Here is a 22,423-nt window from a genome sequence, read left to right as displayed (position 1 = left end):
CCACATGATTCTCGCCTGAATTGCAACCAAATCTCAACACTTTTTAGAGCAAACTCACTGCCTTCTGAGTCAACCCACGTCACGGCTGATTGATCCCTCACCGTCCAATTCCTCAAATGAGCTGAGTGAGCCCTTTCTCTCAGAGCTGCCCGAGTTTCCCGGCCTTGCATCCTTTGCTACTTTAATTCTTTGGATTGTCTACTTGAAGTTCTTGGGTCCATCAAGCATCTATGGTCTAAGCTCAGCAATTTGGCCGGCTCATACTTTTAATCCCAGAACCTGAATAGCAGAGGCAGATAGATCTGAGTTCTAGGCTAGTCTGGTCTATACAACTAGTTCCGGGCCATCCACAGCCTGATAATTAAACCCCATCTCAAAATGTGTGTCTGTGCCGGGCGTGGTGGCGCACACCTTTAATCCCAGCATGTGGGAGGCAGAGGCAGGTGGATTTCTGAGTTCGAGGCCAGCCTGGTCTACAGAGTGAGTTCCAGGACAGCCAGGGCTACAGACAAACCCTGTCTCGAAAAAAAAAAAAAAGTGTGTGTCTTTGTGTCTGTATGTCTGTGTGGTCTGCATGTGTGTGTCTGTGTGTTTGTGAGTATGTATATGTGTCTGTGTTGGGGTGGGGAGCAGTTCTCTAAGCATAGAAGACCTGGTGACAGAACTAACTAGGTTTGTGTAAGTACCCTGTGATATCTGTACAAGGCTGAAATCTTCTAGGGACAAATTTCTCAGAACATTCTGCTGACACATGACTGTGCTTGGGCAAGAGAAACTTAATCCGTGGTTCTAGCACTTTGTCATGAGCTTCATGTGTCCTCAGTTCCTCCTCTGTGCACTGGGGTGACAATGTCCACTTTCCTTGAGTTATCCTCTCCATTTTCTATGCACAACCTGACTTTCCAACTTCCTGCCACGTTCTCTGCCTCATTTTCAGCCCTAAACGCTCAATCCCTCCTTCTCCTCCTGGAGATGCTAATCAGCACACAAGGGTTTATTTATAAGTAACTGTGCTTCAGGTTGGTTCAAACCAAAGAGGCGGATAAAAATGCTCTCTCCTGCTGTGGCAGCTGTCCAGCTTATACCATTATCAGCATATCTTCCCACCTCTAGCTTCTAAAACTCACACACCTTTCTTTAGGGACTGGCTTTAGGGGACCTGAAGTCAGATGCATTATTTAAAAGGCCATGATCAACATTGGGAGGAGAAGCTAAAGCTAAAGGACTCCCACAGTCCCAGACTAGCTTGGCAGTGCAGTCAACTCCAGGACAGCCTGAACTCCATAAAAAAGCCTGGAGCACCAGACCCCATCTACACAGTGAGTTTGAGAACAGCCAGAGCTACGTAGTGAGATCATATCTCAGCATGGAAAAAAAGAGGATGTGGGGGAGGGGAGTGTCCCTGTAAAAGTCTCAGTGCAGACTGCTGAAATCAGGTAGAGCACCTAAGTGCTTGCTAAAGAGCAAAGTCTACACACACAATAAAGACTCCCCAGAAATAGAACATGAGTGGATCAGAATATCCAGGTGATCTGCTCCCACCCAAGCCAAGAAAGGCTCCACAACCTGCCTCTACAGAGGATGCTGTCTCTAAGGCTCTGACCGCTGTATAATCTGTGAACTGCAGGAGCTGATAAGGTCTCTTACAGGACAAACCTTCTGAGCCCATATTCTCTAAAGACAGCTGCCCCGAACACTGAAGATTTCTGATTCTGAAGTTAGATCTCCCCGCATGTTTGTGAACTTCCTCCTTGTGTCTGCTGTTCATTGGCTGGCCTAACTGATGATCCCTAAAATTCCTACCATATAATCTGGTGTTCAACTTCCTTGGCCAACACAAAAGTTCTCTGAATTATCCGGCACTGGAAGATCACTTCCTAGTCAAAAGACAAATAAAGAACTGGGGAAACCCTGTAGGTGCAACAACAATATGAACTAACCAGTACCCCGGAGCTCTTGACTCTAGCTGCATATGTATCAACAGATGGCCTAGTCGGCCATCACTGGAAAGAGAGGCCCATTGGACACGCAAACTTTAATGCCCCAGTACAGGGGAACGCCAGGGCCAAACAGTGGGAATGGGTGGGTAGGGGAGTGGGGGGAGGGTATGGGGAACTTTTGGGATAGCATTGAAAATGTAAATGAGGAAAATACATAATAAAAAAAAGAAACTCTGGCTCTTGGAAAGTAGAATTTATGGATAGAATGCTAACTATTATTTGTATATAAATAAAGCCATTTCTAAAGTTTAAAAAAAAAAAGAACTGGGGATGTCTAAATGACCAGGGAGGGAGGGAGGGAGGGGCTCAGAGCTATCCTGTAGGGTCACATGAATGCATACTATGCTCTTTATTTAAAGCTGCAAGACCGGCTGGGTACCGTGGAGGATTTCAGCTAGTCATCTGTCCCGAAGGTGCTTATTATAACCTGGCCAAGCAGGAGACAAACTGAAAATACATAAATAATAAAACATTCTAACCCTCTGTGGTCCTTAAAGGAGCTTAGAGAAGATGGCTGGCCTGGAGAGGGTTGGAGCACTGTCTGTTCACAGCAGAGGGCTTTCTTTGGGAAGAAAAAAGAATTAAACCTAGGATAAGAAGCCAGCAAAGTCAGAAGCCAGCAACAGTGATCCAAGCAGGTGTCAAGACAACCACAACAGCATCCTGCTAAGAATGCAGAGGCCCAGGCACCTGAACTAGGTGAAGTCAACTCAACCACCTGAGGGTACCATTACAGCTATGAGCCATTTGTGGGAAAAATGAAGACCCCCCCACACACACACACATACCCACAATTTTGTACCACTGGGACATAGTATTAATTTTTTCACATGTATTCATTTATTTTGTGAATGTGTGTGCATATGGAGGTCAGAGGACAATTTCCAGAAACCAGTTCTCTCCTTCCACTCTATAGGTGGCGGGGACCAAAATCAGCAGGCTTGGCAGCAGGTATCTTTAGCTGCTGGGTAATCTTGTAAAACCCCCCCCCCCGGGACTATGAAGGTGGTTACTATCTGCGTTTTGTGGGTGAGCGAAGGCCTGAGGTCTGGGCCACTCGTAGACCCCAAAGAGGCTTTGATCCCTTTCAGCCATCCATGTGTATGTTGGTCTGTGAGCCTGGTGTATTGTGTGTACTTCCAAACACTGGGTTTTCTTATTGTTTCCTTACTCAGCTCCCATTGCTGATGGGGTTGGACAAGGTGTGTGATATTTGACAGAAGGGTAGTCAATCTGAACACAGAACTTGGTTTTTAAACAAGGACCGGCCAGTTGGACCAAGGAGGGGGTGTGTTCCATGCAAACTGCAGCACTTTCATGTTGCAGAGCCAAGACAGTAAGCCCTGGTGTTTTACATGTCAGTTACAGAGCCTCTGATTAGGTCCAGCAAGAGACTCAATTAGCATCATGGAAACACAGAGCAGATTTCAGAAGAAAGGTCAGCCACAAGCCCTACCATTCGCTGTCAGCCATCTGCCGGGCAGGAAGTGCGCCTCAGATCTATTTTTAATCATCTTCCCTAGGCTCGGGCTCCTGGGAGAATGCAGAGGCTGGGGTTATTCTGAGACAAACATTTAATTGCCACCTTTCCATACACATTTGAAAACAGTCTCCAGATACTCAAGAGCAACTCAGACACGGAGGCTTCGGTCATTCTGGCCCGGACCCACAAGGTCATTCTTTGATAGCCATGGGTGAAGAGTCTCAAGGCTGACTGGGTTACAACTCTACTAGGTAACTTGGTGATCTCCATAACCAGGTCCTAGGTACTGCGTAACGGGGAATCTTGGCCTAGGAGTACACGGCTATTCTCCAAAGCAGGCCTACTACGTGACCTGAACAATCTCTTCATTGCTGTCGTTACTTACATGTTTGTCCTGTCAGAAAGGTAAATTAAAACCTGCACAGCCTGGCAGAAACTGAACTCATTACATTACTCAGTACATGGGAAGGGTAGAGAAAGGGAAAAGGTTTTATCTCTGTTCCCAAGGACTCAGGCTATACTGCAGCAGGCCCACCTAACATCTGTCCACTGGCTTCTCCCTCCTGTTCCACCCACACAAGTGTCTCAGTTCAGTCCAGCCTAAGGAACTAGACAGTGAATCTGGCATGCCCCGGGCTGATTTCACAGAAAGCTGGTTCAGGAAACCCCTGTGTTTGAGAACCATACCTCAGAGTTGCCTTGTCTCCCAACTCAAACTTCAGCCTCCAGTTTCCACCCTGAGGTAAAGCCTCAGCATATACCACAACTGGGTCCCAGCCAAGCTGGGTTTCATCTGCCAGGTGGGGCCTGGAGCTAGGCTGCAAGTCACCACTGCCCTCCCCAACACAGCACTGTGGGGCTTCAGGGCACTGTGCCCACTGACAAAGAGGTCAGGGGGGGGTGGGGGTGGGGGAGCCACCTCTCCACCCTCCCTTCTCCTTCCTCTCAGGAGATGATCTATCAGTGAGCAGCAAGGTAGAAAGGGGAGTTGAGAAAGAGCATTTGGCTGGCTGCAGGACCTCAGTCTGAGGTGTGAAACAGGAGACTGGGCATTGGGGAACCAGCAGCACTGGTGGGACCAGAGCGCCAGGGAGGAAGGCAATGACTAGGCAGGCCTGTGCTTTACAGAAACAGACTCCCTTGGCTGGGTGCTGGAATCTTAACCCCTCAGTGATGGGGGAACTCTGCTCCAGTGAGCTGAAGTATACATGTGGGGGCTGGGGGAGGGCAATCCAAAGGTCACTCCCCTGACCTAGTTGGACCACAGTTAATAAGGCTCCCAAGCCCTGCTGACTCCCAGTTTCCTCTTCTCGTCTGGTTTCTGGAAACAAGGGAGATAATCAGCAAACGATTTAAGAAAGGTAACAACTGTCTTCCCCTGCAGAGGATCAGGGCTTCCCTCTCTATCCTCTCCTGTGCTGTGGATCTGAGCCAAAACCAAACAAGTCAAAAACAAAAACAAAGAAGCAAAACAAAAAAACCCAAAACCAAACAAAAACACTCTATTTAAAAAAGGAGGGGAGGTGGGGGCCGGGGGTGGGGGTGGGGGTGGTAAAATGGTGCTTGCTTTACGTCTGGTCACCTGAGCTCTAGGACTTACATGGCAGAAGAAGAAATCCAAGGATCCAAACAGTCCTCTGACATCTACACACGGGATGCAGCAGGTACACCCAAATATATACTTTACCCCTCACACACACATACACACAGAGGAAAAAAATAAATGGCTTAAGATAACAGAGCCAGGCCTGCTGGTCCACACCTGTGGAGGTAGAGGCAGGATGAGTTCAGGACCATGCTAGGCTATGTAGTAAGAGCCCCCACCTCCCCTCCTTTTTTAAATAGTGTTTTTGTTTGGTTTTGGGGTTTTTTGTTTTGCTTCTTTGTTTTTGTTTTTGACTTGTTTGGTTTTGGCTCAGATCCACAGCACAGGAGAGTATAGAGAGGGAAGCCCTGATCCTCTGCAGGGGAAGACAGTCTCTACAAAGCTATACATGGGCTAAGGAGATTATGGTTCAATGAAAGCAGCCACTCTGCATCCACAGAAAATCTGGGCGTGGCATCGTCCTGTAACCCTAGGGATGGTGAATGGCAGGAAGTGTGGGTGGGAGGAAAGGAAAACTCATGGCAAATTCAGGGAATTCACAGCTGGCCAGCCTTTCCAAATTAGCAAGCTCTAGGTCTTTCTGTACATTCTTGCACGGGCAAAGTAATAGAAGCTTCCAAGTGTGGGGCTACAACAGACAGCTTTTAATCATTTATGCAGCCTTAACTCAAGAAGTTAGGGACATTGGGCCCTGGCCTGAGAGCCTCTAGGCCACACAGGGAGCCTTTATAAAGGTCTGCCAAGGCCTGTGGTTGGCAAATGATTTACCTGACTGCTGTTAGCTGATGGCATTGTCAGGGGGTGATGGAGCCTGATCATTATTAATTATATGCAACCATAGCACATTATCAATGCTTTATCAACTGCTTATGTGATCAGCCAACTCAAAGCCCTAGGCAAACAGTTTATTGAAGCTGAAGGGAAGTGGGAATTTCGGGCAACAGGCCACACCATAATATTCCTGTCCGTTTCTAGTCAAACTGTATTGTTATCTCCCTCCCTCAAAGCCATTTAGTGGTTCCCTACAGCACACAAAAATGAGTCTAAACTCCTTCCACTCTACTCTGTGCCTCACATTTGCAGACCTCCTGCTTCTGAAACAGGCTCTGCCCATCTGCCTTACCTGTGGTTCCCCAGGCATGACTCTAAGATAAACACTCCACTCAGAATGGACTCCTGTCTTATCCACAGAGCTAGAGTTCACATCTATGCAGGATACATACAGAAGCCTGTGTGTGTGTGTTTCAGCCCACTGTATAATAACAATGTAGCTGTTTGTATATTTGCACTGGAACATAAACTGTCTATAGGCATAAGTTATATTCTGGCCACCTCAACAGCCCCAGGGCTGCATCCAGCAGTGTTCATGGTCTATTTAGTGGTCAGGGAGGTTCAGAGACTTGTCCAAGGTAACACTGAAAACTCAGTGCAAAGCCAGGCCTCAAGGACTTAACCTTTCAATTCAGGATTTTGAAAATGGTGCCACTGACTCTTTACCCAATGGGGCCACACAGTGTTTTCCAGTTAGAATGAGGAGCCTTTTTAAGCTGGCTTGATCCGCAGCTTAACCTTATGGTGGGAAAAAAGTCCAGCCAGCGGAATGGAATTTCCCATACAGTTGCCTCAATTCCCAATACTATCCATGCCACGCCAACTGGAGATTCCTGCTGAAGCCCTGTGCGGCCACTTCCCCCAACACTCAGTTCACAATGGTCGTCTCAAACATCTACCCTGGGCACTAGCAAGGCCTGGAAGCCCAGGCCTCTTGTGTTTGTAAATCATGTTTCCGCAGCGCTCTGGTGCTGTTTGTTGATATTTTCTCCAGTACCACAGAGGTCAGCCATTAAGACAATAGGCTCGGCAAAGCCCAATATTTACTATCTGGTCTTTACAGAAAGTCTTGTTGACCCTTGGCTTCAACCCAAAGAAGAGAAGCTCAAGACTCCAGAGAGCCCCCTCACCCCCCAGACAGGCTCTCCAATCTCACCCACCCCCAACCTCCCTTTTCTTTGCAAGCTCAGTTTTTTTTTTTTTTTTGAATGAAGTCATTTCTGTTTTTAGCACTGCTTGCGAGCCTGGGATGCACACTAGCCAGTTTAGAGACATACAGGAGCCTGGATACCTAGCACATGACCTGGCACCTAATGGCACTCAATAAATGTTTACTGAATAAACCAAGGCTTGGGAAGTCAGCCAGTCTAGCCCTGAACCAAAGTCCATCCCCCTGTCAGTTTCAAGGTGACCAATCACACAGGTGGCTGGCAGCAGCCTGGTGACCTAGATGTGCCAGGGCTTATCTTATCAGCTTTCCTTCTTCCTCCTGTACTTACCCAGCACCCTGCCCCCACAGTGCCCAGGGCGGAATGGCCAGTTGTTTTCACAGAGAGGCAGACAGGCAGGGAGGAGCTTTCCTCCTCCACAGATATACTTTGAGTTCCTTCTTTCTCCTGGTAAGGGGAGGATGAAGAAATATGATTTCATTTACTTCCCCCCCCCCAGGTTTCCTGGGTGAAGTCTGTCTGGAATAAGCCTCCTGGGTACCCTTCCTGCCATTTGAAACTTCCAGCATGGAAAGAGAAAAGGGGAGCCTAGGGGTTAGGCTTGGGCGACTTTCAGAAGGTTCAGGGTTATGAGCTCATAACAGTTAGCAGTCGCTCGCTAACAGGGAGAGGCCTCCCCAAACAGGAGCACACAGCAGGCAGTTGTGCTAGGCTGAACTAGCACAGGCTGGCACTGCAGGATGGGGCGGTGGGGAGCTGTGGGCACTAGGGCATCTCGCGGAATACAATCTGAACAGTATGAAGGTGATGGTTTCTCAGCGTCATACACCTCCTCGGGGATCTGGCTCTGGATGAGGGCTCCCATTTTGGCTGCTACCCACTATGTAGCCAAAGGGTCCTGTGGACCAGCTCAGGGAGGCCAAGACTTTTCTGTCTGCCAAGGCATCCCTAAAGTCTAAGAGCTAAGGGATGGGGCTTGCTGCAGCAGGTCTCCTGCTGGCCTCTTTTTTCACATCCATGGATGTTTCTCTATCCATCTGTTGGCAAACCGATGCTAAAAGAAGAAACAAAAGAAAAATGTTCTTAATGGGGCCAACCCGCACATGGAAGAAAGGGGGCTCCTGGCTCCTCAAAGATGGTCCAGTTTCCTACTGATGGTTATACGCTGCCCCCAAGAGAACCAAGGGAGAGGAACCATGAGGAAAGGGAGACCAGCAACACCTACTATAATGCCCCTGACACTACCGTGGTCTAAAGAGGGTGTTTGTGGACCAGTGGATGCTGCTGTTTTTAGCAGCAGCTGGTGGCGCTATCTCATCCCCCACCCCGTCTCCTGACTCAGTGCCCAGACACCAGCCATAGGCCAGGGAAGGGAGAGAGCAGAGTTTGGCTGTTCTGACCTCTAAGATAATAGAGAAGGAATCACCGGGTCAAACCCTTCCCCTGAATTCTGCTGCATTTGGGGAACAAAGATATCAGTTTTTGTTTTGCTTTTGTTTTGTTTTGGTTTTTAAGATAAAGAAAATGTCTCCTTTCAAAAGAACCCCAACCCCCATGTCCACCCTGCAGCCTCACAGAAGCTAACTGACAAGCTATGACCAGCTAGGGATGCAAAGCCAGCCTGGAAACCCTCTTCCAGAGGCCAGAGCAGCGTTGTCACGGTGGACTGATGTCTCTACAATGGGCTGAAATGTGGGTCAAAAACAACAACAACAACAACAACAACAACAACAGAGAATTAAACTCAGGCGCCCATCACTGAGGACAACTGACAGCTGCCATGCAAGAGCTAAGACTCCCGGAAGAAGGAAAACACAGAGGGCCAGCCCCTGGTTATATCTGAATGTCACATCCCTTCCATTTTTTACTCAGCAGATCTTGAGGGAACAGCAGAAGTTGCCACCGCTGTCACGTCTGTACTTTGTACCACGCTGCACGCACTGCTTTCCATTTATCTCATTTCATTTCCCTTAAAAAAAAAAAATGTATCACTCCACGTAGTTCTTGTCTCACTTTGTCGCTGAGGCTGCACAGCGACCAGGTGAACGGCGAAGGTCAGAACGCTGACAGCCTGGTTTGTAGCCTTGGATTCTCTTCTGCAGCGTCTCTCATTCAGAAGGTGGGGTAGGAGGAAGGAACCCTGCCAGTCTAGCATCCTGCACTGTCCTTAGGTAACACCGAGTGAAGCACCTGGAGGACCACAGGCTTCCCTGGTGGCAGAGACTGAACCCTGTGCTTACAGCACCTGCTCTGTGCCAGGCAGTCAGACAGTAAAGAATAAAATCAAAAGGCCCTCCTCCTTTTCTCTCTCTGGGCCTTGGTTTCCTAATCCATAAAAGGAGAGAGCTCAGGTTCAAAGGCACTCAGTTCTAAAGTTCTGAGGGCATTTAGAACCTCATTAGGAAACAAGGCAATTATACGTGAAAAGTGCATCTATGTGCTGGAGATGTGGAGGTGTGGACCTGTTATCCCAGAACTTAAGAGTCTGAGACATGAAGATCTAGCCTGGCTTAGGCTACACGATGAGACTCTCCATGGAATGGGAGTGGGGCTTAAAAACCAGGCAGTTCTGCAAGGATTCAAAACAGGGAGGGACTCTCACAGGCCAGGCAGAATTCCTATCAAACAACCTCAGCTAGTTTTTGAGAATGGGTAGAGCTTTCAAGTAGTAGGATGGTTCTTGCCTAGCATGGGTGAGGTCCTAGGCTCCATTCCAAGGTCCACCCCCACCCCTCCAATGTATGGGAATTAAATGGAGGAGCAAGGAAGATTCCCCAGTATGGGCTGCATCGGGAACAAAGGGTGAGATCTACCACCATAGATACTTCTACATAACCATAGGTCAGCAAAGGCCCCAAAAGGAGCCCAAGTCACACCGGCTGTGCTGAAAAGAACTGGGCAGGTCCAGTTTTGGCTCCTCTGCAACCTGCAACCCTGGCCTCAGGCATGCCAGGTAATGCCTACCTAGAAGGGCTGCTATAAAGTCCCAGAAGGAGAAACATCTGGAACAGTCTGACAGGCAGTGCAGAGCAAGAGCAGTGATATAAATTGTAAATTTCTTAGGTCATCTTTTTTTTTAATGATACCCAAGCCAGTCTCATTAATAACATCCTCCTGACCTCCGCCGTGGGCCTTGCTCTCCCATGTCTCACCTACTGAGATCACTGGCCCTCACTGCAAGAATCATTCTGGTTTCATCTCCTCATCCCTAGCCCCTAGATCAAGCAGTATTATTCAGGTTGGGTCTAGGATTCTACTCCTATAATCCTGGTGGCAGGCAGGCTAAGACAGAGTATCCCATGTCAACACTGACAAACTATCAAACTGTCTTTAAAGAGGGGTGCAGGGACTGAACAAAAGAAATAAAATATTGAACAAAATGTACAAGGACTTAGACTCTGGTCAGGTCCTCCAAGTTCAGCAGCCAAACCAGCAATGCGATAGCCTTATCCTTCCGGAGGCCACAGGAAGAGCAAAATGACAGGAGCAAGCGGGACACGCTTAAAGCTAAGTCTTGTTCCCAAACGTGAACACCCCTGAGAAAGTTTCTTGCCGGGTGTAGTGACGGTGTCTACCGTGTAATCTCAACAAGAGGCTGAAGCAGGAGAAGCAAGGCTGAAGCCTACACTATATAGAGTTCTAGGCCAGCCTGGGATACAGAGCAAAACCCTGTCTCAAAATAAATAAAAGTGTAAGTGTATGTGTATGTGTGTATATATGTCTGTCCCCCATGGATTTTGAATGGAAATATAAGCTTATGAATAGCTGTCCAAATACTAACTCAATCTTAGGGGTATAGTCATGTAAACTCAATCTTAGGGGTATAGTCATGTAAAACCCAGTCTTGGGGTGCAGTATGGAATCTTGGGGTGCAGTCTGGTATCTTGGGGTGCAGTCTGGTACATGTCTATTTGTCAGCCTCATAACAGGCTTGCAGCACAAGCCTCGTTTGGTCACGTCAACATCTCTTCCTGGTATTTAAAGGATCCTATTTGACAAGCACCTTTGTGTTCCAGTTCCCTGCAGTCTGCAGCAAGACACAGACTATCAATCCTGGTCCCAGAGCTCCCTTGAGAACAGACGGTGCGTAACATAGGTGCCAGCCACTCACTTTCTCAGCAGGCAACCACAGGGCAGGCTTGACTCTCATCTGAAGAGTGAACTTACTCCCCCTGTTCATGCCTGAAAGTGAAGGGGCACTGTTTCAACCTCTGTATGCATCTATGTCTGCCAAGCAGCAGTCCACAGTGGTGTCCTGAACTGCCACGCAGTTTCCAGAACATTCAGACCACAGCAGTGGAGCAGTGGACATAATCAAGTTGCCACCTCAGCCCCACCCCCACCCCCAGCTTGCTCAACTTCCACGCCACAGCAACACTCCCTGCAAGCTGGCCACAACATGACTTACTCAGTGTCTTAGGGTTTCGCTGCTGTGAAGAGACACCATGACTAAGGCAACTCTTATAAGGGCGACATTGAATTGGGGCTGGCTTACAGGCTCAGAGGTTCAGTTCATTATCATCAAGGCGGGAACATGGCAGCATCATGACAGGCATGGTGGAGGAGAAGCTGAGAGTTCTACATCTTCATCTGATCTGCTAGGAGATACTGGCTTCCAGGCAGCTAGGATGAGGGTCTTAAAGCCCATGCCCACAAGGCCAAACCTATTCCAACAGGGCCACACCTTCTAATCGTGCCACTCCCTGAGCTGAACATATATAAACCATCACTCCCAGTCTTTAATTACATCACACTGCCGACGGGATGTGGCCTCAACTTCCAGCAAAATGGCTTCAACCCATTTGAATGTGCATGCTGCTCCTCCCGCCATTTCTACATGCTTCTAAGCACACTGGGTGAAGGTCTCCTGCCTCAGTTTCCTAAGGGCTGGGATTGCCAGGCATGTTCCTCTACACTTGGTTCACAGACACTTCCTTCAAGTACAGGCAGAAACGCACTCTCTAGGTAGAAAGGGGTTCAGCTGGTTTCTTTACTTGCTCAGTCAATAGCATCAAATATCTGACTGTCTTCCTATGCATATATAATAACTACATATATAACTTCAGGGATCCCACAGACCCCAGACTGGGACTCTGGTGAAAACCTGCGTCCTGGTGCTAGTCCTTTTTTACTAGTTATTTCAATCTGCCATCTTGAAGAGCACTGTAACCAGAGTAACATGACATCATAACCACCCTGTCAAGTCACCCATGGACTAATGGGACACAGATGTCAACACACTGGTTATGACTGTCTCAGGAGAAACTTAAGGTCAAGTGCAAACTCTCCGAGGGGTGAACCTATTGTCTCCTGGAGGATCAAAGCTCCTCATGAAATTGTTGCAGACAGTGACCTCCTATCTGTGGCATGGCCAGGCCCAGAGACAGGGAGCTCTGTGAGGACAGACAGGAGCAATCGAAACTCGACAAAGTACAAGCTCAGGCCCTGCTGTCATCACAGGATCAGCCTCATCTGTGGCTAATCTCACCCTGAAGACACCACACAGTACAGCGTTTGCAGGCTCCAAACAGCATTTTACCAAGAAGTGCTGCAATCCAACCAAGTCATGTGGTTCAAAGAATTTTCTGTTCAGATTTCTTTTACCTGACACACACACACACACACACACACACAGACACAGACACATACATGTCCCTTCAAGACATTCAGGCTGGGAAGATAGAAGGCTTGCTGCACAGGCAGGGGGACCTGAGCTTGAACCTCACAATTCATATTTTTTGTTTGTTTGTTTTTCGAGACAGGGTTTCTCTCTGGACAGCTCTAGCTGTCCTGGTGCCTCCCGAGTGCTGGGATTAAAGGCGTGCGCCACCACGCCCGGCTACAATTCATATTTTTAAAAGGGGATGTAAAAGGGGGGAGGGGTTGGGTGTGGAAAAGTAAATAAGACAGGTGTGTTGGCATGCACTTGTAATTCCAGCATCTGGGAGGCAGAGGCAAGGAGATTTCCTGGCCAACCAGTCAGCCAGTCAACCAAGCCTAATCAGTGAGTTACAAGCCTGTAAAGGACAAAGGGGCCAGCGACTGAGGAATGATACTGAAGACCTCTGGCCTCCCACAGAAGCACAGGTACGTAGCCGCTGACACACCGACAGACAGACAGACATATGGAGAGTTGGTGGGCAGGGGGAAGAAACCTCAAAAAGAAAAAAAGAACACAAAGATTCAAGTCACAAAACCTTCATCGAGGTCATACAGGATTGAGGTCATACAGCAATGGTTCAACCACCTGTCCCTGAGCGACTTCTAATTACTGCGATACAACTGATGCTGTGGTACTCAGAAACTTTTATGAGCTGGATATTTATTTATAGATTTAACTTCAATCCTTTGTTTCCTCCCCATTGTCAATAGAAATATTAATTTTATTTCAGTGTTTTTCTTTAAACCAAATAGAGCATACATCTATTGGATTTTTTAAAAGAGGGGGGAGGGGGAGAGCTGGAGCGGTGGCTCAGAGAGACCACCCACATGGTGGCTTGGGACAGTAACTCCAGCTGCCAGGGATCCAAGGCCCTCCTCAAGGCACCAGACACAAGTGGTATACAAACATTCAGACAAATACACACTCAAACCAAGTTCAACATACTTTGCAAGCTAGAGACAGGCACTACAGGACTAGCTGGTGAGGAGTGTTATATGGCAATGCCCCTTGTGCAGTACTGCCTTCTGTGGGAGCACGTATCAGAGCTGCGGTGACAGCCCAATGTCTACTCTGCTTTTAGTTTTACCTAAAGAAAAGGAAATGCGCCAGGCGGTGGTGGCGCACGCCTTTAATCCCAGCACTTGGGAGGCAGAGGCAGGTGGATTTCTGAGTTCGAGGCCAGCCTGGTCTACAAAGTGAGTTCCAGGACAGCCAGGGCTATACAGAGAAACCCTGTCTCAAAAAACCAAAAAAAAAAAAAAAAAAAAAGAAAAGGAAATGCAGGCATTTTCTATGCTTCTAGATTCTTCATGTGATTTTTTTCCTTCTTTTTGAAACAGGACTTTATGTAGCTCAGGTTGGCCTCAAACTTGCTATGTAGCCCAGAGTGACCTTTGAGCTTCCTGATCCTCTGTCTCTATTTCCCTAATGCTGGAATTACATGTAGCTGTGGTTCTGGGGATCTAACTTAGGGCTTCCTACATGCTAGTATCAGGACATGAATACTGTAGAGCAGTGGTTTTCAACCTATGAGTTGTAACCCTTTGAGGACTCAATGACCCTTTTAAGGATTGCCTTAAGACCATCCTGTATATCAGACATTTACACTAGGATTCATAACAGTAGCAAAATTACAAGTTATGCATGTAGCAACGGAAATAACTTGTCACCACAACCTGAGGAACTGTATTAAAGGGTTGAGCATTGGGAAGGTTGAGAACTGCTGATTTAGAGTATTTATTAAAAGCAGCAAAATGATGGACCGAAGAAACTAAGAGAAACAAAGTCCACCTTGACAGGACGGTCAGCACAATGGGACATATCTCTATGCTGCCACATCAGCACCCCACCACGTCTGTGACCTATAAGCCACTGCACTGGATCGAGAGGTCAAAGGCTTGCTGAGAACCACAGGTGTCAACACTAAGGCTCAAAGGCACAGGTGGGAAATGAGGGCAGGCTAGCCCTGTGGCAGCCGCAAGATCAATACAGCTGTAGCACAGGTGCCCTCCTGACTCTCAAAGCAATGCTACATCTAATCTCTTGGCAGGAAGAAAGAGTCCAAATGCCACCACAGCCAGCCCAAGGAACCCCACGAGGAACACAATAAACCATTGCCCAAGTTCCTAGCCTCTAAAGTACCGCCAGGAGCCAGAAGGCGAGTTTGTTCAGGGCTCCTCACCCAGAACATGGCCCAGGCGGAGACAGAGGTCCCTGGTTCAGAGGCAGTGTGACCTAAGGCTGCTTTACTGCCTCGCTCTGACCTGTTTCTTGACCAAGAGTAGACAGCCTTGCAGTTCCGGAGCACCTCTGTCTCTAGAAAATAATCGGACCCAAAGATCTAACCAAACAGTCACAAGTAGGTTGGGTGGTAAGCAGAATATTTCTTCTTTCCACCTGCCCTGGACACCCACTTGACAGCCTCCCACAATGCCCGCCCTTCGGATAAGGATCAAGTCTTGGAATGAAGCCACAAATTCCCAAACACCCTGCTGTTCAGCTTAGGACTGGCAGGAGGACAGCAAGGGGGGAGGTCTCCACACAGCTGTACTGGGTGGTATGGCCTGTAAACCTGGGCTACTGGAGGCTGAGGCAGGACTCACTGATCCGGTGGGAGCCATTATTATTTTATAATCCAAGTGTATTATTATTTTATAATCCAAGTGTATTATTATTATTATTATTATTTTTTTTTTTTGCTGGCTGGGGCTGGCAACATTAAGAACAATGGTGCAAGCAATTCTTCATGCCAACTCAAAATACCTCTGCAGACAAACAGCCCAGCATGTAGACCATACCACCCTCAAGAAAGAGATCGTGGAACGCCTTAGCACATTCTCTAGATGGTTCTATTATCCATTCAAAAGTCTCCCCTCCCACAGGCCGGAGGGTGTGTTACTGCCTCTTAGACATACAGGGCTATCAACTGTCCTTTCCCTACATCCAATGCCTATGTACTGGATCTTGATGGAAAACCTAAGCAGAATATCCCCCAACTTACTCTCCACTTTACATTTGGAATAACAAGACCAAGAGAGGAAATGGAACTACTTTATACTGCAAACACCTTTGTCGTTCACAATCCACCCTGATCGCATCTGAGTTGTGTGGCAACCCAATGAGGTGAGGCTGCTCCCTTCCCAGTGAGGTATGCCTTGCTATGGAGACAGCAGCCGGAGGCACACACTAAATGCTAGTTACCTGCCACCTGACATGGTCTCAGTGTCTACCCATCCCCCAATCGTATTGAAATAGATTATTGGGCCATGAAGGCAGAGCCCTCGTGAGATTATTGTCAGTATAAAGGAGTCAGAACAGCCAAGCACAGTGGCACATACATGCCCTGTACACCTGGAAGCAGAAAGACCTCTTAAGGCCCAGCAGTTAAAGACCATAGACAGGGGCAACTCCACAAGACAGTCTCAAGCATATACACAAAATGATAATAAAGAAATAAGCCAGAGGAAGATCTTTTGCCCCTCCCCCGTAAGGCCACACAGTAACATGGGATGTATGCACTGAAAAGTAAACCCTGAGACACCAAGTCTGCCAAGTTTCCAAATCTGGGTTTTTCCGGCCTCCAGACAAATGAGAGGTAAACTTGCTTGTTTAGGAGCCATTCTGTTGACAGTCTGGTGACTCCAGCCCCACCCCCCACCCTCCCAGAATCAGGCACTACGATCACAGAGGATGCCATTTTGCCCATTTTGTAAGAAACTGAGACTCGGGGGTTGGGCAGCTGATTGCTGACAACTGAAGCTCCTGGGTATGTAAAGTGAGCAGGGCAGGCAGCAAGCCCTGCACAGAGCTTTCCACCAGCCTAATCAACACACTCAGCTGTTTAAAACTTTACAATGTAGCATTCCCCTGGTGGCCTAGCCATGGGGATTGGAAGGGATGCTGAAGTCCCCTGTTCATTCTAGACACCCCTCCCTCCTCTGGGCCTTTGCCTGTCTCTCTCCATCAGGAAGGCAGGCTTACTTTATTTATTTATTTATTTTTTTGTTCCCCAAACATCCAGCTCTCTGACTAAAGACCCTATTACCAGTACAAAGCCTCATTAATTGCGCTGGGGTTCCCGCCCCGACTTTCTGGTGTCCAGCTCTCCACTCCCACTGGGCAGACTCTGAAACCACACAGGAGATTAAGTCAAGAGGGGAACAGGAGGGACATTCTCTCCTTGAACTTTCCTAAATGGAGGGGGGTGGGCATGAAAAGAAAGGCCCATTTTTCCAAGGAGGGGGCCGAGGCAATGATCTTTCCATTAAGCGGACGTGCATAAGAATGTATAGATTATTTAATGCCGGGGGTGGCTGTGCAGCAGAATAAAGGAATCTTTGTACAATGCCAAGCACAGTTCCCTTGCTCTTTCCCCAGTCAGGCATTTCACCCAACTCCTTAAATCATCTCTAATGCACCCCATCTGGGGCGCGCTGGCTGTAGCCAATGAAACCAAAGCCTCTGCTGACTTTGGCAGACTTGTGAGCCTTACTGCCCCAGAATGGGTATGGGAGAACACGAAGGCAACGCAGCCTTCTCTGCTTCCTCCTCGTCTTCTCCCAAGGCTCAAACATCATCTGTCCATTTATTTGATCATTTTCTGAGCTTCTGTCAAGTTCTGATCAGAGGACTAAGTCAGAGAACCCACAGAAGGACGAGGGAGGAGAGGAGGCAAGGAGGGGTCTGCCCTTGGCAGAGGCGTGAGGTACCTCTACCAGCATGCTCATGGGACACTGCTAGTGTCTCCTGGCTAAAATGAAGCAACGCCCTGCACACCTGCCAAAATACAGCAGATGCAACCCCAGATGCCACTGCCGCCATCTCTACATGTCCAGCTTCCGCCATCTCTTCAGGCCTTGTCAAGAAATCCTGACTGAACACCAGCAGACAATAATCACTTTTCTTAACCTCCATGTTGAGACTTTGGACAATATTTTGAGTCTCAGCTTCCCACTGGTATGACATATGACTAGCCACTCACCTTAAAGAGTCACACGGGTTAGGGAGATAGCAGTTTTCAATACAGAGTAGATGAAAAAACATACTCTTTTGGAGCCTTGACTTCTTATACCACAGAACACTTCTCCCTTGTGTTAAAATGGTGCCTGAGTCTGCCCTAGATAGAAACACTTATTTTGGAAATGTCTACCAAAAAAAAAAAAAAAGGTTGTGGAAGGGGAGACAGAGCCGACTCAAATACAAGTTTGTGGGCTCACATTCCACGCCAGGAGACTGGCGAGCTCTCCCACTGACATGGCCTCCCATATCCAAACTACCAGGTTTACTCCAAAAACTTAATGGAAATCTGCAAAAAAAGATGAATTATATGATATAGGTGGAAAGTAAAAGGCTAGCTTAAGTGTAGTTGGAAAAGAGGAAGTTCAGCCAGGACCCTGGGGGCTCTGGGCATCAAGCTTGTAAGTTAGTAAGCACCCTGGAAGAGAACCCCAGAGGTCTGTTCTAGGGCCTCGGGTTAGATACTGTGACCAGAGACTTGGTTGCCTGGGCAGCCTTCATGTGCCAGTCACGTCAGCCTGCTAAAGAGGAACGCTTGGCTGTCACTCATCTGGAGCTGAGACTACAAAACCTAAGGAGAAGAGAGCACAGGTACCCTTGCCAGCAGGTTTTTGCAAACAGTTTAAGATTGCTAATTTTTAAGTCTCGCTCTGTATAAGTATCTGTCTGTCCTCTAATTGTGTGAAGGCTAGCTTCTCAGGAAAGATGCTATTAAGGGGGAAATTCTCCCACGATCTTTTCCTCTTTGTCATCTAGCCCCAGTAAAACCTGTTTCTCCTCCCCTGGGAATCTAGAGTCAGGAGGGAGATAGCTCCCTTGAGAATGCTGCCCAAAGTATTGGGTTCCTGTATTACACAACCGCGATGCTAGGTTTATTTAGTGGTAACCCCCAGCCTCAACTTCAGAAGCAGCTATCAAAGCACCGACGGGAAGGAAACCAGGGGCTCACTCTTCTTCAAATGATCACACATTTGATCGAGATCAAATGCCACGCTGTGTTACTTCATGTATAAAGGTCCCAACAGGCTGGGGGGCTCAACTTCTTCAATCGGCTACTTTTGCTCCTCCCCCAAAGAACAAGTTTCATAAGCTATGGCTACACAACTCTCCCTGGGGCTTGCTAGGAGCTCTCCCATCCCAGCTAATGAAGCTGCTCCGGTGGGGGTTGGTGTGTGGCTCTGTGGTCAAGTTCTTGACTAACATACAGTGGCCCGGATGGCCCTGCGAAACCAAACAACACCTTCCACAAGGCCCTCTGCCTCACCTGTCTGAGAATTCACTTCCCAGGCAGAAAGCATTCAGTTACCAAGCTAAACCAAGTAAACAAACGGAACAGGAAATGCCCTCCTCGGCGGCAGGTACCTTGGAAATGAGTTCGTCGTGATTGGCCAAGTGAGCTCGGCAGTGGATGCAGCTGTAGGTCCGGTGGCAGGAGGGTAGGTATGCCTGAAAAGTCTTGGATCTTGTCATCTTCACCATTGGCGCTGCTGAGCGTGGGGCAAACTCCGGGGCAGCCCACGAGGCACTCCCACAGGATGGGTCGCACGGGAAACAGCGAAAGACACAGGTAAAGGCCGTGGTTTGGCAGGGGGTGGGTGTGCGGCAGGCTCCACACACTGGTGATGTCTGCAGAAGGAGGGCTCTCTAGTAGAGATCTAGAGCTGGTTCTCAGCAGCCTGCAGCAAAGGGAAAACAGCCATCAGCAGATGGAACAAAGCTGCCTCTAAGAGGGGGCAATGGACACTGGGCACATAAGCCATCAGTTCCATATTCTCTCCCGCTGTGTCCACTCTAGCCTGGCTGCTTGGATAGGCAGTTAGAGGTTCAGTATTAGCATAGTATTTGCAAGAATTACACAGGCGCCCAGCAAACTGGCATCATCACCATCCCTGGTCAAAGACCAGACTGAAGATGGGCTCTGCATTGCACCCAGGAAAAGACTCTGTACCTATCCACCACATACAACTGTCTTGTTTGTGTCTCATCTACTTTCAGATACCAAGAAGGTACCAGCCCTCGGAGCCACCACCTAGAGAGGGTCAAACCACATGACGGCCACATGACGAGGGTAGCCAGCTTGTTTGACAACTGATTCCCTTCGTAACACCTTGCCAAGACAAGATGGCCAGTGTGGATGTTTGTGTATTTTAAAAGTTAAGTAGAAAAACCATAATGACCATGAATTTCACAACTTCTTCCCAGATTTCCCCGTCTCCCCCATTATGTCCTGTAGGTAGAAGATTCTACCATGTAGTCCCAGCTTTCTTGTTCTTCTGGGAACACAGGACACTAAAAGTGGGGGAGAGGAACAGGCTCGTGGTGGAGCCGAATGAATGAATGACTCTAAAGCTTCGCTTACCTGAGGCTCTGGCAACCTGTCTATTCCCTGGAGGCGTTCCCACTTGCCTACCTTCCCAGCAGAGCTGGGAGTGTTAATTAACACCTGCATCATGCTTTGAAGATTAAATTATTTAGAGAAATGGGGGAGGAAGACAAATAAAATAAGCTCTTCCTTGCTGGACTGTCTGGGATCCATCTGGACTTAAGAGAAAAACCTGTGAATTATAATGTTCTTTTTCCTCTAAATCCACTAAAAGCAAGTCTTCCATGAGGCTGCATACCCTGTCCCCACCAACCTGCCTTTCATTCTTTCCACACCAGCCATTGGGGCTCTCAACCTTTTGGAGTGGATAATACCACTGCCTAGCACTATAGTGAAGACAAGAGTGGCTACTCTCCCTTATACGTCTCCACAGCACCCTTGAGCCAAGTAGGCTCCAAGTGTAACACACATCTCTCATGTGACTTGTCTGATTTCTAAAGGGATTCAGATTCAAACCCACAGGGGCCAGGGCACAATGTCTTCCTTCCCTGCTCAGTCTCCCACCTGTTCAGGATGAGGAATTGGGTTACACAGAGAAATGCTGGCAGGAGGCAGAGGTGGGAAATGATACCGTACACTGTGCCTCAGAGTTAGGCACAGCCACAACAGATGCCTTAGATCCCAAGCTGGCCTGCGGTGAGCAAAGGCTCAAAGGTGAAAGGGCTAAGTTACTATTTCCCTGCCCTTCCACTGGGTTTCCTGACACATGCTCAATATTTCCAATCCCCCAATTCTGCTGCTAGCAAGGACAAAAATTCCAGAAGGGGACAGAGAGACCTGGAAGCAGCATTCAGACGCAGTTCACACCAAAAGCCGCTGTTTTGTTTATTAGCGGGTGGGAGTTCTTTTTGTTTGGCCTGGGTTGTGTTTGTTTGCTCTCTTCATAGCCCAGGCCGGACTGGAACGTCTTGCCTCTGTTCCCTAGAGCTGGGGTTAAAAGTGTGCAACACCATTACCAGCTGTCTAAGCCAGATGCTAAGTCCACAGGCGGGGCTGCCCGGTGGCCAGGATGAGCAGCACCGAACCCAGGTCTTACACAAACAGCAGCTCGAGAAAGGAAAGCAATTGCTCTGGCGGCCTTTCTGCTTTAGAGAGGCCACGCGGTGTGTTTTCTTAAGCACGCAGGCAGCTTCTCAATTATGCATTTCCCTGGAGTAGAATTATTTCTTTTCTCACCGCTCCTCTGTAGGAAGCCTAAAAAAAGCAGAGGTTCCTGGTTATGCCCTGAATCCACAAACACTGAATTCACAGCTCTGTCTACAGAATAAAGATCTGTGGCATCTTAAGTACTGAGTAAGTCACAAACATAGACTGGCGTAATGTGCCTCACCAAGACTGAACTACCATGTAAGTAATGGCCCAGGCTACAAGGTACTGAAAAACCCTGAAAAGAATTGGGCCATGGGTAGGTTTGGTTTTGAGACGGAACCCTACGTAACTTTGGCTGGCCTGGGACTTGCCAGGTAAATTAGGCTGGCCTTGAACTCAGAGATTCAAAAGGTTCGGAATTCTGAGCAAGTGGATTAAAGGTGTGTCCTGTCACGCCCAGAATTATTTCTCTTTAGTAATTTCACAAGCATCCTAAAAAGGGGACTTCTTTGGGGAAGGGAGACAAGCGGGTAGAAAGTATTAGTAGTGCTGGGTTCAAACTGGTCCAGACAAGCTGGAAAGACCTAGAAGAAAGGCAAGTGTGGTAGTGAGACCAGGCCAGAGACAGCAGCAGTTAAGAGCATGCACTGCTCTGGCACAGGCAGCTGCCAGCACCCACAGCAGATGGCTCACAGCAGTCTGCAGCCCCAGCTTCAGAGGATCTGATGCCTGACCTCAGTGCTTGCACAACCACGTGCATGCTCCTCCTCCTTCTAAAATCAAACACTGTGCAAGGATGTCAAGGCAGTAGCAAGAGGCATTCTGTATCCAATGGGAAACCATAGGCCAAATAGAAAACAAAGATGAACACCAGCCCCGATGAAGAGGGGGAAGGAAATCAACTACCCAGCCAGCCAGCGATCCTCCCATGTGTAGCAGTCAGGGTTCTTGAGTAGCAAAGCTGACATGGGATTGGAGGGGCTCAAAGGATCTGGTCCAGCTAGCCCTACATTGGCCATCTACCCACAGATGGGCCAAGAATCCAGGGGACATTCAGAGGCGAATGTCTCAGCTGACCTTCTGCCTAGGCCACGTCTTTCTATGGGCTTTTCCAGCAGGCGTGGATCCAGATTAAATTGAGTCTTCCCATTTTCAAATTAAGAAAAATCCCTAGCTGGGTGGTG

General features: G+C 48.2%; 1 protein-coding gene across 2 annotated transcripts in view; it reads right to left on the bottom strand.

The window, feature by feature from the left end:
* Ypel2 (yippee like 2) overlaps nt 1-22,423 on the bottom strand; it is a 60,327-nt gene that overhangs the window by 19,324 nt on the left and 18,580 nt on the right. The window contains exon 2 of one of the 2 annotated variants that reach the window (XR_015045006.1): nt 19,130-19,443. Coding sequence is in view for 1 of the 2 variants with exons in the window: in XM_021177474.3 (XP_021033133.1) it covers nt 19,130-19,246 (117 nt within the window). In the remaining variant the exon portion in view is untranslated. Of the gene's footprint in view, nt 1-19,129; nt 19,444-22,423 lie in introns of those variants that run through there. The other variant, XM_021177474.3, reaches the window with a different exon arrangement.

Source organism: Mus caroli, unplaced genomic scaffold (assembly GCF_978045245.1).
Source record: "Mus caroli unplaced genomic scaffold, Mus_caroli_1 scaffold_13, whole genome shotgun sequence".
Lineage (NCBI taxonomy): Eukaryota > Metazoa > Chordata > Mammalia > Rodentia > Muridae > Mus > Mus caroli.
The sequence above is the reverse complement of the archived record's forward strand: the minus strand, read 5'-3'. Positions and strand labels throughout refer to the sequence as shown.